At 31.5% G+C, this 21,183-nt stretch overlaps 1 protein-coding gene across 1 annotated transcript; it reads right to left on the bottom strand.

Annotated features, from left to right (window-relative positions):
• Positions 1 to 18,478: 18,478 nt before the first annotated feature.
• Positions 18,479 to 21,146, bottom strand: LOC114257155 (ATP-dependent DNA helicase PIF1-like). Its single transcript, XM_082904816.1, has 6 exons — positions 20,063 to 21,146; positions 19,651 to 19,653; positions 19,462 to 19,550; positions 19,257 to 19,351; positions 19,086 to 19,159; positions 18,479 to 18,510 (listed from the first exon to the last, which is right to left on the bottom strand). Exons 1-6 carry the CDS (start codon positions 21,144 to 21,146, stop codon positions 18,479 to 18,481), a joined length of 1,377 nt encoding a protein of 458 aa, XP_082760942.1.
• Between the last annotated feature and the right edge of the window lie 37 nt (positions 21,147 to 21,183).

The raw sequence follows: 21,183 nt of genomic DNA, 5'->3' as shown, positions 1-21,183 counted from the left end.
CAAATGGCAGATTCAGCGACAGATTCAACAGATGTGCTACAAAAGTAAGGTAGAGAGAGAAAGTAGAGAGAGAAAAGGGGCTGAAAAATGGGGTTTAGTAATGACCGTATAACTTATATATACATGGGTAGTTTAGTCCTTATGGATAAAGTGTTTTAGCACCTGAACCTACTGATAAAGACGATTCAAATTTGAATTTTTAGCTTCAGCAATGTTAGGTGTCATGAAAAATCTTTCATGAAAATAATCATGAAAGCTTTGTGACCCTTAGATTGCACTTAGAATAAAGCACCACACACTAATCAAGGTAATCCAAGGATCATAACTCTTTCATGATCATTTTCATGAAAGAATTTTCATGATATCTAACTTTTCTCTTTTAGCTTGGGCGTCTTATTTTTTTAATCTATATTTAAATTCATGATCCAAATAAAATATTAGTTATGAACCAAAAAAAAAAAAAGATTCCCCCCTCCCAAAAAAAAAAAAAGGATTGGCAGCCTAAAAAAAAAAAAAAAAAAAAAAGGAGGAGGATTGGCAGGAGTATTGGAAACTCAGATGGCCAAAAGCTATCTATGTATCTAATATGCCACTGTTTGAGAAGATAGGTTTAGAACTTTTTTTTTTAATTAAAATAGTGACAAAAAAAATAAAATAATTTCTCAATAAGATAAAATATCACATTTAACTCATAATTATCATATTGTTTCTCTTATAAAAGTCAAAAAATTTATCCCAAACGAGACTTTTTAACCCCAAGCTAAGGCCTCGTTTGGGAACATATTTTTTTAGTAATTTTTTAGCTTTTTGACTAAATGTGATGTAAAAAAACTAGTTGTTTGTGATGAATTTTTAGCTTTTTAAGAAAAAATGTGCAAAAAGTAGAAAGAAAAAGGAATCTTTGACTTTTTGGTATGAATTATTAGTTTTTTAATTTTTTTAATAACTTTTTAGCTTTTTGGCTAAAAAAACTACTTGTCAAACGAGGCCTAAAATAGTCAAAAAGTCAAAAAATTAAAAAGTCAATCTACTTCCCAAACGAACCCTATGGATTATATATAAAGAAAATGAAGTTTTTAGTGAGAAGGTTTGTGAGAGTTTTAAAATCTTATTTCACAATTGTTAATTTTTATGATTTTAAAAATATTTAAAAATAATTCTATTGGCCAACAAAGTAATTATAGATATAAAATAAAAAACCAACTAAAATTTTAAATTACAAATTTCTAAAATCTCTCCTCCTAATATTTCTCTCTTTCCTAAATCTCATCTCATAACAAAGTTAATATACATTAAAAAAAACATTATACATTAAAATAAAATAAAAAATACAAAAATCTCATCTCATAACAAAGTAATTATATATTTTTTTAAAAAACATTATAGATTAAAAAGACCGTAAAACCACAATTACTAATTTTGTAATTTTAAAAAATATTTAAAAATAGTACTATTGGCTAAAAAAGTAACTATAGATTAAAAAAAAAAAAAGCTAAAATTTCTAATTTTTGTAATTTTAAAATAATACTATTGGCTAACAAAGTAACTATAGATTTAAAAATAAAAAATAAAAAATTTAATTATAAGTTCCTAAAATCTCTTCCCTAATATTTATCTCTTTCCTAAATCTCATAATCTATCTATCTATGCTATATATTATACCAAAGTAACTTTTCATCTCAGAGATCCTATGTGTTTCAAAATCTTAAATCTAATTTTTTGAATTTTTTATTTTTATAAATTTTTTTTTTAAACATCTATTGGCTATTTATTAATCTTCAAAATTATTTAATGCAAAAATATTGCTGGTAAAAATAAAGAAAGAAAGAAAAAAGCACACAATTCTCAATCCCCTCTCCTTCTCAAAATCAAGTATTTATTTAAAATGAATATAAATTTCATACAATCTTTTCTCTCCTAAAATAAATCTAATGAAAATGAAACTCTCTTACCACCCTTAAAATGTATACTATTAATATCTTTCACAACTGGTCTGATCTATATAAACCTAAAATTAAGCCTAACATAAAATAAAAATTAAACTTTATATCTAGATTCTCTATGTATTCCATAATTAAACACAATTTTATTCCTAAATAAATTTAAGTATATCTATACTATATATAATTTTTTATTAAAATCTCATAATTTATTATTTTTTATAATGATTCCATGATTTATAATTTATAAAAGGAAAGATTAAAAAAATTATTCTTATACAATCTTTCTCTAACCAATTATTTTTTCTATCCAAAAATCCTAACCATCATACATTATACCTTTTTCAAACCATTCATATCTTCCTCGTCCTATAAATATTACATTCATGGAAGGATGAAACTCATTATTTTTTAACTTTCTTTTTATGAGACAATTTGAAAGTTAGTTTATGTTTAATCTATTGTATTCTGTAAACAGACTATTTTATCCTTTAGGTACACCATTGCTTCTTATCCTTCTTTTCTTTTCTTTTTTTCCTTTTTTTTTTTTTTTTTTTATCTATGACCATTTTTTTTTGTTTTTGTATTTCATATTTCATGTGTCATTTCTCCCTCCTCTCTACCAACTATTATCTGTTTTTTGTTGGTTAATATTGTTTTATTAGAATTTTTATACTAAAATGGCATGATGGGGTCATTTGTATAACAAATAACATGTTGCTCATTATAAAGTGATAGATCAAAATTTCAACAAAATCATTATTAATAAGTTTTTGTATTAATTTTATGTTTGTATATCATTACTTTTTTAAAAAAAAAAATTACTTTTAATATTTTTTTAATATCGTGATATGTGTTAATTAACAAGTAGTGCTGAGTATTACTTCAAAAGCATATAATAGTTTTTCAAAACTATAAAAAGAAAATTTTAATTTTAATCAAAAATTCCAAAACTATTAAAGGTGTTAATAAATTATTCAATTATTTATCTTTAATAGGTACATCTCCTCTATTCCTTTATGTTACTTATCTCTTTACTCCACTGTGGCCATTTTGGGAACCTAGCAACAAGTTAGCTTTTAATTTTTTTAACCAAAAAAACTAGTTTTTTTACACAAGTCACTATCCATAAAGCTAGCTTTTTTGACTAAAAAAGCCAAAAGTTAATTTGTTACCAACTTCCCAAAACACTACTGTGAGTTCATATGTTTTAAGGAAAAAAAAAAATCATACTCCCTTCGTCCTAAAACATTAGTCCCTCATTCCATTTTTTATTGTCTCAAAATGTTAGTCCCTTTTCAAAAATTAATGATTAAATAATATGAATTTTCTATTTTGCCGTTCTTTTAAATTTATTAACAATACAAAAAATACAATTGTGACAATTGATATTTCCAAAAAAAATATACAATCAAAGGTTAATTTTGGAAAACTAATCAGTGTGTTTAGTTTCAGTTTTCTGAAAATCTAGTTTTTTTTTTTAATATTTTAAAAAATTCAAGCATTTTTTTACTTTTTTTAAATGCACCTTACTTAAATATATCTAAAATGTAAAATATTTTAAAAAATTAATAAATACAAAAAATATACTGAATTTTTATATTTTTGCTATTTAGTGATTTTTATAAAGATTTTTTTTTTCACGAAAATTATACTTTTTAAGTGTATTTATGTTAGGTGTGTCTAAAAATTAAAAATATTGTTTAAAATATTAAAAAAATTCAGTAAAAATAAAATAATACAGAAAACAAGAAATTAGAATTTTCTGAAAAGTGTTTCCAAAAAACTGAAAACAAAATATTTTTAAAGTGTAATAATTGTACTACCAAAAAAAATTAAATTATCTAAAAGAGACTATTATTTTGGGACGAATAGAGTATGTAATTTAAAATTTTGAATCCTTTTACATGGGAAGTTAAAAAATAGGGCAAATTGCATATACCCCCTTGAGATTTGGCTAAATTACAAATACTCCCCTGAGGTTTGAGAAATTACAAATTTTTCCTAAATGCTATATTTGCATAACAAATTAGGGGGTAATTTGTTATGAAATTTAAACCTCAGAGGACAAATTGTTATGAAAATACAAATCTTAGGGGGCGGGATGTAATTTTCGAAACCTCAAGCGGTATCTGTAATTTAGCCAAATCTCAAGGGAGGTATATGTAATTTGCCCTAAAAAATAAATTTTGGAATTTAAAATATAACTATACAAAACCATATCCTTTTAAATATAGCTATATTTATAATTAATTTTAATCTATCTATGATCTACCCTTATTTATATTATTATATAAATAAAAATGTTGTACCATAATTGAAGTTCAAAGTCTTAATCTATTTGTTTTCAAAATTTAAAATTGTTAAAATGCATATGTTGCAATGTTATTAATTTCTTCCTATAACAAATTTTATTTTAAATTTTATAAGATTTGTTTAATGACTAATATTCAATTTTTTGTAAAAAAATTCTAATATATTCCTTCCAAAAGTTAACACAGCAAGTCTACAAAAATCATATTTTAAAACTCAAAATTATTAATAATTTTATTTATATTTATTTTTGTTTTAAATAAGCATGTTAGAGTATAAATAGATATCCAAATAAAATTACACTTATTAATAAATATGGCATTAGTTTTAATTGTAATCACATCTTTTTAAAATCTTTATTGATTTTTAAAATTTTTCTTTTTTTGATATTTTAAATAACATGTTATGATGATTATTTTTTACACATTAAGTTTTTAATTTTTTTTAATTATTTCCCTTTCAAAAACCAATATAACAATTTTTAAAATTCATATATTTTTATTCTAAAATAGTGAAGTATTAAAACTATGTCATTTTTTTTATAACAAAGCATAATTTTAATTGTTAATTGTCAATACAACAATTTTAATCTATCTATACTATATATTATAGTAAAGGAACATTTGAAATAAAACTTTTAAACTTAAGGGTGTGTTTGGTAACGTTTACGTTTTCAGTTTATATTTATAAAAATTTTATAAACTGCTTTTTGTTTATTTTTTGTTTATTTTTAGAAAAACATAAACTGCAAACGCGTTTGGTAATTGACAAAATATTTAAAAAATTTTAAAAATATAAAAAGAGTGAGAAATAGCAAGTGGTGGCAAGTGGCGGCGGAAGACGGTGGTAGAAAGTGATGACGGTGGGTGGTGGGTAGCTGGTGGTGGCGGGTGGTGGGTGGGTGAGTGGGTGGGTGGGTGACAGTGGCGGGTGGTGGGTGGTAGCGAGTGGGTGGTGGTGGTGGCCGGTGGCAGGTGGGTGGCGGATGGCGGGTGGTGGTAGCGGGTAGGTGGCGGGTGGTGGTGGTGGCGGGTGGGTGACGGTGGTGGGTGGTAGCGAGTGGGTAGTTGTGGCGGGTGGTGGGTGGTGGTGGCAGGTGGGTGGCGGATGGTGGTGGGTGGTGGCGGATGGGTGGTGGGTGGTGATGGTGGGTGGGTGGGTGAGTGGGTGACGGTGGCAAGTGATGGGTGGTAGCAAGTGGGTGGTGGTGGTGGCGGCGGCGGCGGCGGGTTGTGGGTGACGGTGGCAAGTGATGGGTGGTAGCAAGTGGGTGGTGGTGGTGGCGGCGGCGGCGGCGGGTGGTGGGTGGTGGTGGCAGATGGCGGGTGGTGGTGGTGGTGGGCGGGTAGGTGACGGTGGCGGGTGAGAGGTGGTAGCGAGTGAGTGGTGGTGGTGGTGGGTGGGTGGGTGACGGTGGCGGGTGGTAGGTGGTAACGAGTGAGTAGTGGTGGTAGTAGTGGTGGGTGGTGGCAGGTGGATGGCGGGTGGGTGGTAGGTGGGTGGTGAGTGGTGGTGGAAAGTAAGGGGCGGGTGGTGGTGGCGGGCGGTGGATGGTAGTGGCGGGTGGTGGGTGGTAGCAGGTGGATGGCAGGTGGGTAGTGGTGGTGGTGAGTGGGTGGTAGGTGGGTGGTGGGTGGTGGTGGCAGGTGGGTGGTGAGTGGTAGTGGTGGGTGGTGGTGGCAGGTGGGTGGTGAGTGGTAGTGGCAGGTGGTGATGGGGGGTGGGTGGTGGCGGTGGAAGACGGTGGTGGAAAATTGTGGCGGGTGGTGGCTAGTGTTGGGTGGTAAAAAAAAAAAAACTAAAAATTCAAAATGGAAACACATTTTTTGTGTTTTCATTTTTTGGCCAAATTTATAAACTGAGACCACTGATTTATAAATCAAAAATTTTACCAAACAAGTTTTTATTTGAGTTTCTTAAATTTTTAGAAATATAAACAAAAAACAAAAAACGTAAGGGTTACCAAACGGCACCTAAATAATTAAAATCTCATATTTTAATTTATGGTCTAATATAGTCCTCTAACCCCGTTTGTTTGGGGTTGTAGGGAGGGGATCGAGATTGACAGTGAGGTGGGATCCACTATATGGGGGTATTTATTTTGAGAGATGGAGAGGGGACTCCTAATCCCTTAGTATTAGAATAGGGTTTGGAAGAGAAATTATGATGGAGGAGGCGGAGGAAATGTATTAGAAAAATAGTCTTAAGGATTAGAAATTTTTTATTTTATTATTTTTTACATGCTGGGCATTTTTTTTTGAACATTAATGTTTAATTTTTTGTTAAGTAAAAATTGTTGTTTTATTTGTTTTATTTTTTTTTGGAAAATTTTTATTTTCTAATTTTTAATTTTTTACATGTTGAGTATTTTTTTTAACATTAATGTTTAATGTTTAATGTTTTTATATTTTTTATTTGTTTTATTATTTTATTTAAAAATAATTTAATAATTTCTACACTAATAATTATCATCAAAACAAATATAATTTTATTTAATCCCCTCATTATCAATCCTTTCCATTCTCTCTCTGAAAACAACCGAACCTCTCATCACTTATCATTAAAAATCTGGATCGAAAGTGCTTATGTGGAGCATATATTAAGAATATTTAAAAAAACCATTATATGACAAATTACATACTTTGCCTATAAATTTGCACTCAAAAACTACTTTGATTTTTCATGTTTTAACTTTTACTTAAATTTTAAAACGTTGGTAATGAGAGGAACACATTAAAATATAGGTGGTAATCTCAAAATTTATTATTATGATTAGAAGATAATAGATCACAATCACAATATAATTTTAGTTAAAATATAAGAGTAAAAATGTAATTTATTCCAGTAAAATACAAAATTATGTAATAAATTTGAAAATTATTATTTCAAAGAAAAATCCATGAAATTAGTTTATCTCACGCGCGCGCGCACAGACACACACATATATATATATATATATATTAGAAAACATGTTTTAGAGCTCTAATTTGTGAGTACTAATAACTCTAATATGTATGTAGGGCTCATCTAATATGATATTTTGGACTTTTTTTTTTTTTTTCCTTTCCACTTCACTAGAACTCAATTAGAGTTCTAGTTAGGAATGACAACGGGGCGGGGCGGGGCGGGGCCGGGGATGACCCTCCCCGTCCTCGATCCACGATAGTGACAAAATCCCCGGCCCCACCCCCGATACCCGACGGGAAACCCTTCACCTCTCCCGTCCCCGTCCCTTAATGGGGATCGGATTTCCTTGACCCCGAAAAATCCCCGAAAAATCTGTTCAACACACATACAAACACAAGAACAAAAAAAAAAAATAAAAATAAATAATTTGTATGTATGTAGATCTGTTCAACACACACACACACAACAGATAATATTGTTCATCAACAACAGATCTAATATTTGTTCATCAAAAACAATTAACAACAGATATATATATAGAGAGAGAGGGGGGCTTCATGATCAGTGGCTTCACGGTCCTGGTCATGGTCGTGGCTTTAGGTCGTTGGCAACGGAGGGATCGGTGGCGGTGGTGGCTTCGGAGTGGCAACCGCCGTTCGTTGTGTGAGAGAGAGAGGGGGAGGCGAAACCGTCGTTCATTCTCGTCAACGGTGGAGAGAGAAAGAGAGAGAGAGAGAGCAGCAGTGAGGGAGGATGATCGGCGGAGAGGGCAGTCGTCGTTCGTTGTGTGAGAGAGAGAGAGAGAGAGGGGAGGCGAAACCTTAAGCTCTTGGCAACGAACGGCGGAGAGAGAGAGAGAGAAAGAGAGAGAGATAGAGAGCAGCGTATGTTTGTGTTTGTGTGTGAGAGCACAATGTTTTCAACCAAACCCTATCTATACACGCACATATATTATGAGGGGCAAAATAGTAATTTCATATTGGGGTTTATACGGGGCGGGGATTGGGCCAAGGATCGGGCCGGGTCCAGGACTGAAACTTGTATTCCCGTCCCCGGCCCGAACATCACCGGGGATACATTTTTTAATACCATCCCTAACCCGTCGGGGGTATTTTTCGAGGAATAACCGTTCAATTTGGGATCGGGGGGTCAGGTCTCCGTTGGGCCGGGTTCCGATTGCCATCTCTAGTTTTAGTTTTAGAGGAATGTGTCATCGTTGTATTAAAAATCGTATTAATGAGATTGAATAATTTTTACAGAGTTGTTACATAGCCCGAAAAAAGTTTGGCCCGAAATGGCTCGAATCCAAAGCAACGTCGTTTTGGATTTTTTTTTTCTTCTTTTTTTCTTTCTTTTCTCTGTTCTGAAACAGAGAAGAAAAAGAAGAAAAAGAGAGAAAAAAGAGAGAAGAGGGAGTATCAATATCAACAATAACACATCACCAAAAAAAAAAAAAAAAATTATATACGTAGATCATCAAATTTTATACAGAGATCATCAACAAAAAAAAAAAAAAATCTGAGAGAGCATCATCATCAACACATTATCATCAACACCAGATCATCTTTTTCATCTTCTCTCCTCTCATCACATTAACACATCATCATCAACACCAAATCTTACATAAATCTATATACACATATCTATACATATATACATATGAGAGAGAGAGAGAGAGCCACCAGATCTATACACACACTAAACAGATTTATACATACACATCTATATATATGTATATGAGAGAGAGAGAGCGCCACCAACCGGCCAACCGACGCCGCCATCACCATCATCACCGTCTCCTTCTTCTCTTCCTCTCTCTTCTCTAATCTTTTTCCCCCTTCTCATTTGATTGCTTCCTCTCTCTCTTCTATGTTTCAAAAAGGGAAGAAAAAAAAAAAAAAAAAAAAAAAAAAAAAAAAAAAAAAAAAAAAGGAGTTATCCAAAACGAGGTATTTAAGCAAATTCGGAACAACGGTTTTCGTACCCAAGTATTATTCTAATTTTTATAATCATTTTGAAAACAGAGCATTTTCTTTGAACAAACCATAGAAACGTAATGATGAATTTCGGTACACAAACTCACGCCAACCCAACAGAATCTCTCTCTCTCCTCTCAACATTAGATCATCTTTAACGGTAAATCAAAGAATTTATTAAATTTAAATAAAACTTTAATAACAATTTTAATTTCATACCGTTTATTTCAATACTAATTATGAGAAAAATATCATAAAAATAATTATGAAAGTTTCTTTACATTTGAATTACATATACAATAAAATACTACACACTAATCAAAGGATGAAAAATCTTCGTGATACATTTCACGAAATTTTTTTCATGATTTCTAATATTATTCTTATAAATTTTACAAGATTTTTTAATATCTCCGATTGTCCGGTAGGATGTTTGAGCTGATGTCTTGAAAGTTGTCTGTACATGAACAAAAAGTTGTCAAAATTGCTTTGGGTGGACATTCGAGTGGACGGATGTCAAAGTTGTCAAAATTGCTTTGGGTGGACATTCGAGTGGACGGGTGTCCGACCCAATGGTAAATTTAAATGATAAAGGTGAAAAACTTCTTTTGTTTGGTGAAAATTTTAATTTTGACTTTATTTAGGTCTTGTTTGGGACCATGCTATTTTAGTAATTTTTTAATTTTTTACAAAAATATATGTAGAAAAGTAAAGAGAGTAATGTGATAATTTATAGTGATTTTTTTTTAAATTTTTAACTAAAATGTATAGTTGACAAATGAAATTTTAATATGTCTTTGCTTAAAAGATTGAAACGCTTTATTTGATATTTTTCATCAATTTTAAACTTAATAAAGCATTGATACCAATGCCTCGTTTGGTATGTGAGTGTTATAGCCTAAAAGTTAAAAAATTAGTAAAAAAATTAAAAAACCTATTGCTTATACTAAAAAATCAAAAATTTTATTTTTCTATATTTTTTGCACGTCTTTTTATAAAAAATCAAAAAATTACTCCAAATATATAAATTTTTTACCTTATATTTTAGTCAAAAAAAATTAAAAACTTACTAAAATAATGATGCTGAATGGAAGATACTCATGTATAATGAATAATGATGCTGATACGTTTTAGGCATGCATTTGGAAGACCACATTAAACTTTTAAAAAAATCTAGGAGGATAGAGGATATATATCCTAATCGAAAAGGCCCAAATATCCAAACCCAATTCTATTCACAACCACAATTGTGTGAATATAGAAATTAATAATTCACCTACCACATTGAGTTTGTCTAATATAAAAATTAAAAATTAAATAATTACTTTATCTAATTTATTTTAGTAAATTACAAGTAAAAATTACATTAGGAGGGTGTTTGAAATGATCTAAATAAGTATATATTTTGACTTTTTATAAAAAAATTGTAAAAAAAATAAAGAATTGAAGTGACTAAAAAAAAAAAAAAGATTAAAAAAAATATACTAATATAGGAAATGCCAGATAGTACCTAAATAATTTAAATTTGACACATACTCTCCAAATAAAATGAAATAAATTATAAACAATTCAGAAGGAAAAAAAAAAAAAAACAGTCTCATAATTCATTATTTGGGATGAGTCCAAGGTTTAAATTGTCAATTTTTAAAAATATATTTCGTTTGGTGAATTCATATGGTCCATTATAAGCCAAAAAACCTGTCTTTTTCACTTTTATGTTGTAAGATAATGCATTTTTATGAACGACATATTGATAAACAAACAGGACCACCTTAATACGTTGGTCGTCGGATCACCCGATTATTTAGGCTCGAAACATCCAACATGCCAAATGCACTAGCGACCTTCTGATCCTATTTGGCACGGAGCAATGGTAGAGGGCCACAAAAAGTGTGGCTCAAATGGCTCAAAATTGTCAAAACGACGTCGTTTTGACATTTTATTTGCCCAAAACGACGTCGTTTTGACAGTTTTGAGCCATTTGAGCCACATTTTTTGTGGCTCTCAAACATTTTTCATTTGACAAGTGTGTTGGGTTTTAATTTAGACGAAAAAAAATATAAAAAGATAAAATAAATTAATCAGATAAAATATTACATTTAAATTATAATTATTTTATTTTTTTATAAAAAAATAAAAAAGTTAAAAAAAAATTTCAAACGAAAAGAGTAAAAAATTAGGCTAAATTTTTTTTTCTCAATCGAACCTTTTGAATTGAATTGGGTGTCTTTTCTTAAATTTCAATTCTCAAATAATTCACTCTTTTTTTAAAATTCTTTTACAATTGATTTTACTTGTGTGGGGGTCATATCAATCTATTAAAAAGTTACTGTCTAGCAAATTTTTTTTAAAGAAAAATTCTTCATATCATAAAAATTTGTCAAAAAAAAAAAAAAAAAAATACATAAAATAATTATGTGGCTAAAATTTAATTGGTGTAGTATGGAGTTTATATACAAAATAAATATAAATTATATATTAATATTTTGCAATAAAATTCTGAGTATAATAACATTACTGGATATATTGATCTGTACTTGTGGTTGTGGAAAGCTATGGTCAGCAAAGATAAGCTTTCATGTTAGGACTCTTTATACGACGAGATGGTGACATTCTTCAATTTTCCCAGAGACCAAACAAAATTGCTCCTATTTGTATTAGTTTGGTGTTATATTAGATTACAATTTAGGGCAATTGACATTGCTATGTTACCATACTCCTGTCAAAGTTGCTATCTAGTTTGGTCTACATCACCACTCAGGTTAGATTCCTCAAGTACTCTATATAATCCGCATAAGAGTAAATGAAAAATTAAAAAAACCGAATATATCGTTTAAGACTGACAAAAATTTTAATTTTTGATGTCTCTTTACGATATATTATCGATTTTGATTTTGAAATTTTTTACACTAATGCAAATCAAATCAAACTGGCCGAAATATTATATAATAATACACATTTTGTAATAAAAATTTGAGAACAAGCCATTTATAAATCAATTTTTATAAATCAATTTTCCAAATGTAGAATCATTAAAGTTTTTATAAAACCTTTTAAAATCTAATGCAAACGCCTTTTTTTTTTTTTAATTTTATAAAAAAAATTGATAAAATTGAATTATAACATACGATCTATTTTAGTTCCTCAACTAACAAAACGAAAGATTCAATTTAATACTAAACTCACCTTCAATACTAACTGCATCAACCCCTTTACGCCTATAATTACACAATTAATTGAGAATTTACAATTAATGTTTCGTAGTTTGGAAGTTTTATTTTGGTTATACCCCCAATTACACAATTAATTGGGAATCTGGTATTGTTTGGTACTTGGGAAGTTTGATTTTGGATACGCTCCATTTATTTAGCTGAAAAAAATTAATTAAAATTAATTTTCTATTTTTTTAATATTTAGTATAAAGAAAAATAAAAATCATTGATTTGGATAAAAAAAAAAATTCAATGTCACGGCATATCACAACTACTTACTATTATATTTCAAGGTTAAAATTAAATTAAATTTTCTACTAAAACTAATGAATTGTTTTTTTTTTTTGGATCAGCAAAGAAAATTTCATTAATCAACATAAAATTAAAGGTACAGGAAGATGAAATGCACTGAGAGAGATTTGAAAGTATAAAATACCCCTATTACTGCTACTCGCAACCATACAACCAACCCCTTGGCCTCACGATTTTTTTTTTAAAATGAAAAAATGTTAAGAAGGACTTAACAGAAAATAAAATACAAGATTCCCACAAAATCAACCCACCAAAACACCCAAACTGCTAAAAACCTATTCTAACACCCAAGGTGGTAATCCAATAATTATAAACACCTACTGCACTCCCAATGATGCTGCATTCCACGCCTTTGGTACCCACGCCTGCCTTTGGTACCCACGTCTATGCTGCACACAGTCACGCCTATGGTACTGCATTCCCAAAGCCAGCCATCCACCTGCTGTTTTTGAAACAAAACTTATCATCTATGCTGCTCCAACTTCCAACGCCCACCTGCTACACGCTCCTCTGCTCCTGCACGCTTCTGTGCTCCTGTCGAGGACATCTCCATGGCTGGAAAGACTCCCTTGATTGGAAAAACTCCATAGCCTCCATACCCACACAAAGCCCCAACCCCAGCAAAAGCAGACTGTCAATCTCCCTTGACTGAAACTATGGCCGGAAACACCTCAAACCATTGGATTTCCAAACCCACCTCTGCCACTTTATCTATAAGCTCACCCACTCCTGACAACACTCTACCGAGACAGTTCCTTGGCTAGAAAAACTCCATAGCCAACAGCTCCATGTCTGGATAAAACTCCACACCTAGCTTCACTCCCAAACAACGAACAACCGCCGAGACACCACCATACATCTGGATGAAGTTCACCCCTCAAACTTCCACTCGAAAAGGAGCGCTCGAATGAAATCTTAGACAGATCTGGATCAACTTCAACACCCTAGTTCCCCCCAAACAAAGCACCGAAGCAGCTCCATAGATTCGAAATCGAGCTCATCCCTCAAACTCCCACTCGCAAAAGAGCGCCTGAATGAAGATCCAACCAGATCTGACCAACCTCTATTCCGGTCCAAAACTGACCTCCTTCTACTCTGTTTTGACCCTTAAACCAAGCACCCTGTTGATACAAAACAACTCCCTGTTCATACAATATAAACACCTCTGTGGATACAAAACAAACACACCGAGACACCTCCTGATGAAACAAAAGAAAGGACACCAAAGTGGAAAGAAATTGTGAGAATCAAGTTTATTAGAAACAAAAACTAGCACGCAAATACACAAGAGAGCTGGGCCAGCCGACCGCCGTAGCCAAAGGCGACGGTCGGCCTAAAAACTAATGAATTGTAAAACACTTAATATTATGTTTCTGGCAAAGTTGATTAGCTCGCTAGTCGATCTGCTATTACTTAAGTGAAGGATAATGACCATAATTATATCTGTCTTTATTTAGAATTATTGTAATCACACATTTTGATTTTCAAATGCGCAGTCAAAGCAAAGGAAAAAAACAAAGAAGGAAACAACAAAATTTATCTTGTCAAGTGATGATATCAAATTTTGGGTAACAAGCAACCATCCTTTGCACCTGCCAAGATCTTAAAATAGTTTAGAGATCAGAAATTCCTCAAATCAAGGTTGAGATCCTCCAAAATTGTGTTTGTAGAAGAGATAGAGACGGAAGCAATTATCATGGAAAATTAGGTCGGTTGTCAAATCATTTTTAGAACTGTTTTAAGTTATGAATTGGACTAGAAATTTAAAAAAAAAAAAAAAACCTCTTATATTTTCATTTGTTTTTTTTTCCTCGGGAAAATTACTAATAAGTGGTAATTTAAGAAAAATATTACATATTTATGAAAACATTTATAATTTTAATTATTAATATTTATAAACCTTACCACTTATTTATAATTACTTTTTAAATTTTACACTAACATGAAATTCTATCTTTTTTCTTCCCTTGTTCCTTTCTAAGTTTCTATTTGCAATTTTTTCACAAATCAATATCCAAACACAATCTAAAGATTTTGCAATTCCATCATTGCTTTACGCTCTGTTTGGTGGGAGATTTGGAAGGGTATTTAAAAAGAGAAATGAAAAAGGTGTGTGAAATAATGTGAAATGTATATATATTTTATTCATATTTTACATACTTTTTCTTTTTTCATTTCCAAATCTTTCAACCAAACACAATGTCAAAGTATAAAGAAAAACTTGAAATTCAAATGTTTCACTAAGCCTCTGTTTGGAAAGTGGGTTAGTTTTTTGGTTTTTTGGCTATTTTAACCTGGAGTTAAAAAGCTTGGTTTGGGAAGGACTTTTTGGCTTTTTGACTTTTTTTTTGTGAGAGAGGAGTGTAATGATTATGGGTTAGATTTGATGTTTTATTTTTTATGGCTAAAATAGCCTATTTTGTTTTTGTGGCTATTTTAGCCCCTAACACACCAAAACCAACTTCCCAAACTATGCATAAGTGTGTGGAGCCCACAATTTTGAACCAGTAATAAGATTTGTATTTTTTTGACACACTTCCAAAAGGTGTAATCTGAAGACAATGGGGGTGTTTGTTTCAGCTTTTCAGAGTTAACTTATGGCTTTTAGCTTTAAAAAAGTTATTTTAGACTGTTTGGTTAAACTTATTTCAAACAGCTTCTGATTCTAACACCTTATTTAAACTCAAAAAAGCTGATTCTAAGAAGCTGCTCACCCATTGCTTCTGATTATCAGCTTCTGCTGTGGACATGTTAATTTATGGTTATACTCTTAATTTTTTTTATTTTTTATTTTTTTAAAAATAGAAAAAGACCCAAATGGACTATAGATTATTATTATTATTATTTATGAGAAATGTAGACAAACAAAAAATAAAAATTAATTGAAAAAGTTATTTCACAGCTTATTTAACAAACACTACTCAGCAACTTAAATATATAATCCAACAGGTACACCAAACAGATTAACAACTTTTGATTAAAGTCATAATCTATAATCTGTTAAGTTATAATCTATAAACTGTTTTAACAGTTATACCAAACGGGGCCAATCAGGTATCGTGTTTAAAATTTTAGGAATTTTATTCTTAATTAAAGATAATTTGATTAAGGGATAGATTTGTTAAAAAAAATAAAAAATAAAAATTATTAGTATAATGAGATAACAGTTTGGGGGTACATGGAAGCTCTCCTAATTATCTCAAGGACGTCATCTCTGTTTTTTTTTAAAAAAAATGAATGCTGAACTGGACCTCTGAATGGAAGACCAGCGAAACTCAAGTTTTGCGGAGGATAGTCCAGACTCTGAGTCATATTGGGCTTGGAATCATCTTTTTCTTGGGCTGGAATCGAATTCTACTCCTCTTGTGCTAGGTCACCTGTTCGTTGAGTACATGAGAGAATAAATAATAATAATAATAAGAAAAATGCTTGGAGCACTAATTAGTGCTCCCACTAATTAGGTGGCAATGAGTCCCGCTATTAATGATGTGATGTTTTGGTCTTGGAATTGTATTTTATTTTTTTTTACTTTTTTAATGCATTAGTACTATTAGTAGTGATATTTTTAGTGGGATGAATCATTGCTGTAATAATAATAATATAAACTCTTATCATTGGGTCAATTGTGAAGAAATCTTTTTTTTAGTAGAGGGGTAGAACATGAAAATTCTTTTGCTCAAATCCTACCCTTCCTGTACTAGGTCACTAGTTCGTTTAGGGGAAGCGAGAGCGTGAAAGCATCTACTTCTACAATTTTTAGGATAAGAACGCATTGAGAACATCTATATTATTTTTATTTTTGTAGTAATATATTTTAAAAGATTGAGTATTATATTATTAAGAAAAATATGATGAAAAATCTAACAATTGTCTAAGAGATTAGGTCAAATGACCTTTTTTTTTTATATTTTTTTTATTGACGAGAGGTTACACTTCGTGAAATAGTTTGATAAAAATTTTTAGAGGACATTTTGTTTTTAATTTTATCTCTTGACTTTTTTTTATCTGTTTGAATTTTTATTGAGTATCTGTTCAAATTTATATATATTTGTTTAATTTTTTTTTTGTATGTCCAAATTTTATTATCTATTCAAATTTTTTGTCTATCTATTCAAATATCTATCTAAATTTTATTATTAATTCAATTTTTTCTTTGAATTTTATCTGTCAAAATTCCATCTTTTCAATTTTTTTTTACCAAATCTTATTTGTTGAAATAGCAAGCCAAACCAAATGTTATCAGTTGAAATCTGTTTATCACTCTATCTCTCTCATCCTTATCTGGTCAACACAAAAACAAAAAATTATCTGTTTGATTTTGATCATCATAATCATCATCAACAATAACAATAACAATAACTCCACCACCACCACCACCACCACCACCATAATAATGAACATGATGATGAACATGTTCAACAGAACAATAAATCCACCGATTTATCCTTTGATCCAAAATTAATGTGATGAAAACAACATTAGATTGCCACTACAACAAATCTTGACTCAGATCTAACAAATCTTAAGTATCTCCTGCTGTAATCACCATTAAAACCATTAAGAACTACAAAAAAAGCCCAAACCCAAATGTAATATATATATATATATATATACCAATCTCTTTCTTTCTCACTCTATCTGTTGGAATGAACCAAAAAAAAAAAAAAAAAAAAAAAACAGACAAAGTGGAGTACTAATTTGTTTCATCATCATCATCATCCTCATTATCAACACAACAATCAACAGATAATAAAGAGAAAAAAAATTATACAGATTATCAACAACCACTCTAAGAATTACTACTAAGGGCATGAAAAGCTTATATGCATGTATATACAGATTTTTAGATAGATAGATAGATATATAGAAATAAAAAAGAGAGGGAGAGGGAGAGGGAGAGGAAGAGAGAGAGAAATGAACCAAACTAACAAAATCACAAGAATATGCAGTGTACACCAAAAAATAATCCATATACAAACAATTCATAAATCTAGCCGGATCTGGGCTTCTGGTCCAGATCTTGCTTACGATCTGGAGACGGCAGTAGAAATGGAGACAATCTGAAGCAATTAAGAGTTAGGGTTTCGTTGCTGCATGAAAAGAGGCGATCTACTCAGATCATGGCTTCGAACAAGCCATGGTTGGGACCTCGAACAAGCCATCTCACTTGTCAAAGGCAGTGGAGGACCATGGAGTTGAGGTGGTGATCAGGAAATTGGAGAGTGTGGCGGTGGAAGGAGGCGGAGTGAGGGCGGCGCTGTTGCAGGGACGTCGTGAAATTGTCACCGATGCGAAGGTTGCTGTCGTCAGAGGCGGTGGCGAGGTAGCGGGAGTCGAAGACGGTGATGAAGATCTCACGCCGACGGCAGTAAAGCAACAGAAACGATGGAACTCTGATGATGGAGGGATGGCAGCGATCGGTGGTGACGGAGAGTAGAGAGAGAGAGAGAGAGAGAGGCTTAGGGTTCAGAGAAGAGATAGAAAGTGCGTGTGTGTGTGACGGTATTGGGACCGTGTATCCATATATATATACTAGCAGTCGGGCGATGTGTGCGCAAATTAAAACAATACTAGCGGCCGGGCACACGCGATGCGTGTGCAAACTCGTTTAAAATTATAATATGATTTTGATTCAATTTTTTCTAATAATATACATATAAACCATATGAATAATTATGTACAATATAACATTTGATATCAACATATTTGATAAATAAAATATATGCACATTACAGTATGTACACGTCTTTTAAAAATTGAAATATTTACTAATCTTAACTAAAAAACTGTACAATAAAAATTCATATAAAATCTAAATTTAGTAACATAAGATCGGAGATCTTGCAAATCCTGCAAAAAAAGAAAAAGAAAAATATATAAGATATATTTATCATAAGATTGGTAATAGTATACATTGATTAAAATTAAATTTTACGTTCTTACAATGAGGCATAATTATACATAAATTTGGTTTTATAATTGGTTTATTATGTACAAAGACACAGAAGGTAATTATTGTGTTAATTTTTTATAAACAAAATCTAAAAATTTAAAACTTACATATTGACATAGATTGACATCGTCCATATCAAATGTCACGTTCAATGATCCCTTCAAATTGTTTTGATGCAATTTTTGCCATAGATCTATGACAACATTAAACTACAAAAAATAAGATGGAATTGACCGAAAATGAAGTATGTAACTTTAGTTATACATACAAACCTATAAGTAGATTACCTTGTAACAATGTTGCAGATATATTTGTAATCTTTCAATTTTTGTATCATTCGTTGCCTATAAAACTGAGAAAAAATATGTCACTTCCTTATAAGTTGATTGTTTGACAAATTTATAAAATCTAAAATTAATTTGTAAATTCACAAATATGAATATATGGAGCATAGTAGTAAACTTCATAATACTTGATGCAACTACCACATATATGTCCATATTGTCTTTGCTGCATATACTTGCTCTATCAGATATGATGGGATTTCTGCAAAAAGATTACAATAACTATTAGCAAATGTAACATATTGAAATTATCCATATAAAATGCCGCAAACACATTATCATACCGATGTTATCGTTGCCTTAAAAGCTCTCGCACAATTAATTTTCCCAATTGCTTTTTATCAACTTTAATAGAGACCTTCCATCCAAGACTGTATATGGAGAACCGTTTGACCTACATTAATTTAAAAGGTATAGTCAAACTCAAAATATATGCGCATATTGTCAGATTAAATAGCCAAAATTTTACAAACATTATTTTTTGAACATAAGTGAAGCCAATACCTGATTTGTAACTTTTTCAGCTGCAACCATATTTAACTCTTCTTGATAATTCTCCCAAAGCTGAAGTAGCTTTATTTTTTCAAGTATTCCTTCAATCAATAATTATACGAAGATATATTATAAGTACATTAAATGTAGATTTAAAAAATGACATAATATAAGCTCAATAAGAACATATTTGGTACATACCTCCTGTATCAATAATTTGGTAACAAAACGTCTTTATAGACTATATTGCGGGTATACATTCCTTCTTCATTATTAACTGAACCCTTTTTAACCAAGACTTTCGTTGTCTTATCTGACACCCCTCGAGATAAAGCAACATATAGTTGTCCATGACTAAACACATGATCCGGAAGGTAACTTCCCACATGTGGAATTATTTGACCTTGTGATTTATTTATCGTCAAAGCAAAACTAAGGCGAACTGGAAATTGTGTGCGAGTCATTTCAAATGGAAGTTTTAAGTTTTTCGGAGCCTTTAATGGAATGCAATGCAGGAAAACTCTCGTGCCTTTGAAATGTCCTGTTAAAATCTCTGAATCTATGAAATTATCGTTCAAAGCTCGACATAGTAGCCTTGTGCCATTGCACAAACCAGAAGAAGGGTCAAGATTCCTCAAAAGCATAATTGGGGCTCCAACTTTCAAATGCAATGCATGTGGGGGCATTCCTTCTGGTGAAATGGAATTTAAAAACTCTTGTTGATACAAATTTTGGGTATCATTTTCAACTTTATCAAATGAGTGGTACACTCTTGATTCTCCCGGAAATCTCTGAATGATCTTCTCATTGAGCTTGTCGACATCTTCATTGCTAGGAGTTATTATGCCCCTACTAACCATATACTCGGTGTCAGAAGGATGGTTTATGATATTAGTATAAATTTCTTCTAATAGTCGAACTATTGATTCTTCGCCATTCCATGGTATTGCCATTGATGTTGGTATTTTGATCATTTCATCTATAATGGTAGGTTGCACACCATCTCCAACGGATAAAAGAAATTCACCAAACCGTTGGTCATTTATAGAGCGCATGTTTTGCTTTAAACGAATTATTTGAATGTGACTCCAAAGAGGTGATTTGACTATCGATGTAGTAATAGTTTCAGCTTTTGTACCTTTAGGAACAACTGGAAGTACTTGTCGAAAATCACCACCAAACACCATAATTTTGCCACCAAATGGATAATTAACACCAGTGATGTCTATGAGTGTTCGATTCGAAGCTTCAAAAGTATAACGATTTGTCATTATAGCTTCATCCCAAATGATGACTGTTGCACGTCTAATCAGTTCTGCCAAATCTGATTGTTTAGTAATGGAGCACACGGACGAAGCCTCTGGATTTAATGGGATCTTGAATCTTGAAGGGGCTATCCTTCCACCAGGTAAAAGTGTAGCTGCAATTCCAGAAGTTGCTGTTGCAATGGCAATTCGACCTTGACTTCTCACTGAGGCCAATAGTGCACGACATAAATATGTCTTTCCAGTTCCTCCTGGGCCATCCACAAAGAAGATTGCACCAGTATTGCATTCCACAGCCTCCATGATTGAATTAAATGCTAAGTGTTGATCACTATTTAATGTGGCAATAGAATTTAAGTCTTCTCGAGGAGTAATAATGGAAAGCTCATCTTGTATGACCTTTGGAACTATTGAATTATCATCCAAATTCATTGTCATCTCAGCCAAATCGTATTATGATATGTTCTTA

This window comes from Camellia sinensis, chromosome 14 (genome assembly GCF_055761805.1).
Source record: "Camellia sinensis isolate YWXY chromosome 14, ASM5576180v1, whole genome shotgun sequence".
Classification (NCBI taxonomy): Eukaryota; Viridiplantae; Streptophyta; class Magnoliopsida; order Ericales; family Theaceae; genus Camellia; species Camellia sinensis.
This window is presented reverse-complemented; position numbering and strand designations above follow the sequence as displayed.

Excerpts from the sequence above, each read along its gene's own strand:
- LOC114257155 (XM_082904816.1), bottom strand. The coding sequence starts at position 21,146 with ATGAATTTGGATGATAATTCAATAGTTCCAAAGGTCATACAAGATGAG. Across the intron at positions 19,160-19,256 it reads ATTGTGCGAGAGCTTTTAAG|AAATCCCATCATATCTGATA; the intron begins GCAACGATAACA and ends ATCTTTTTGCAG. Across the intron at positions 18,511-19,085 it reads ATATGTGGTAGTTGCATCAA|GATTTGCAAGATCTCCGATC; the intron begins GTATTATGAAGT and ends CTTTTTTTGCAG.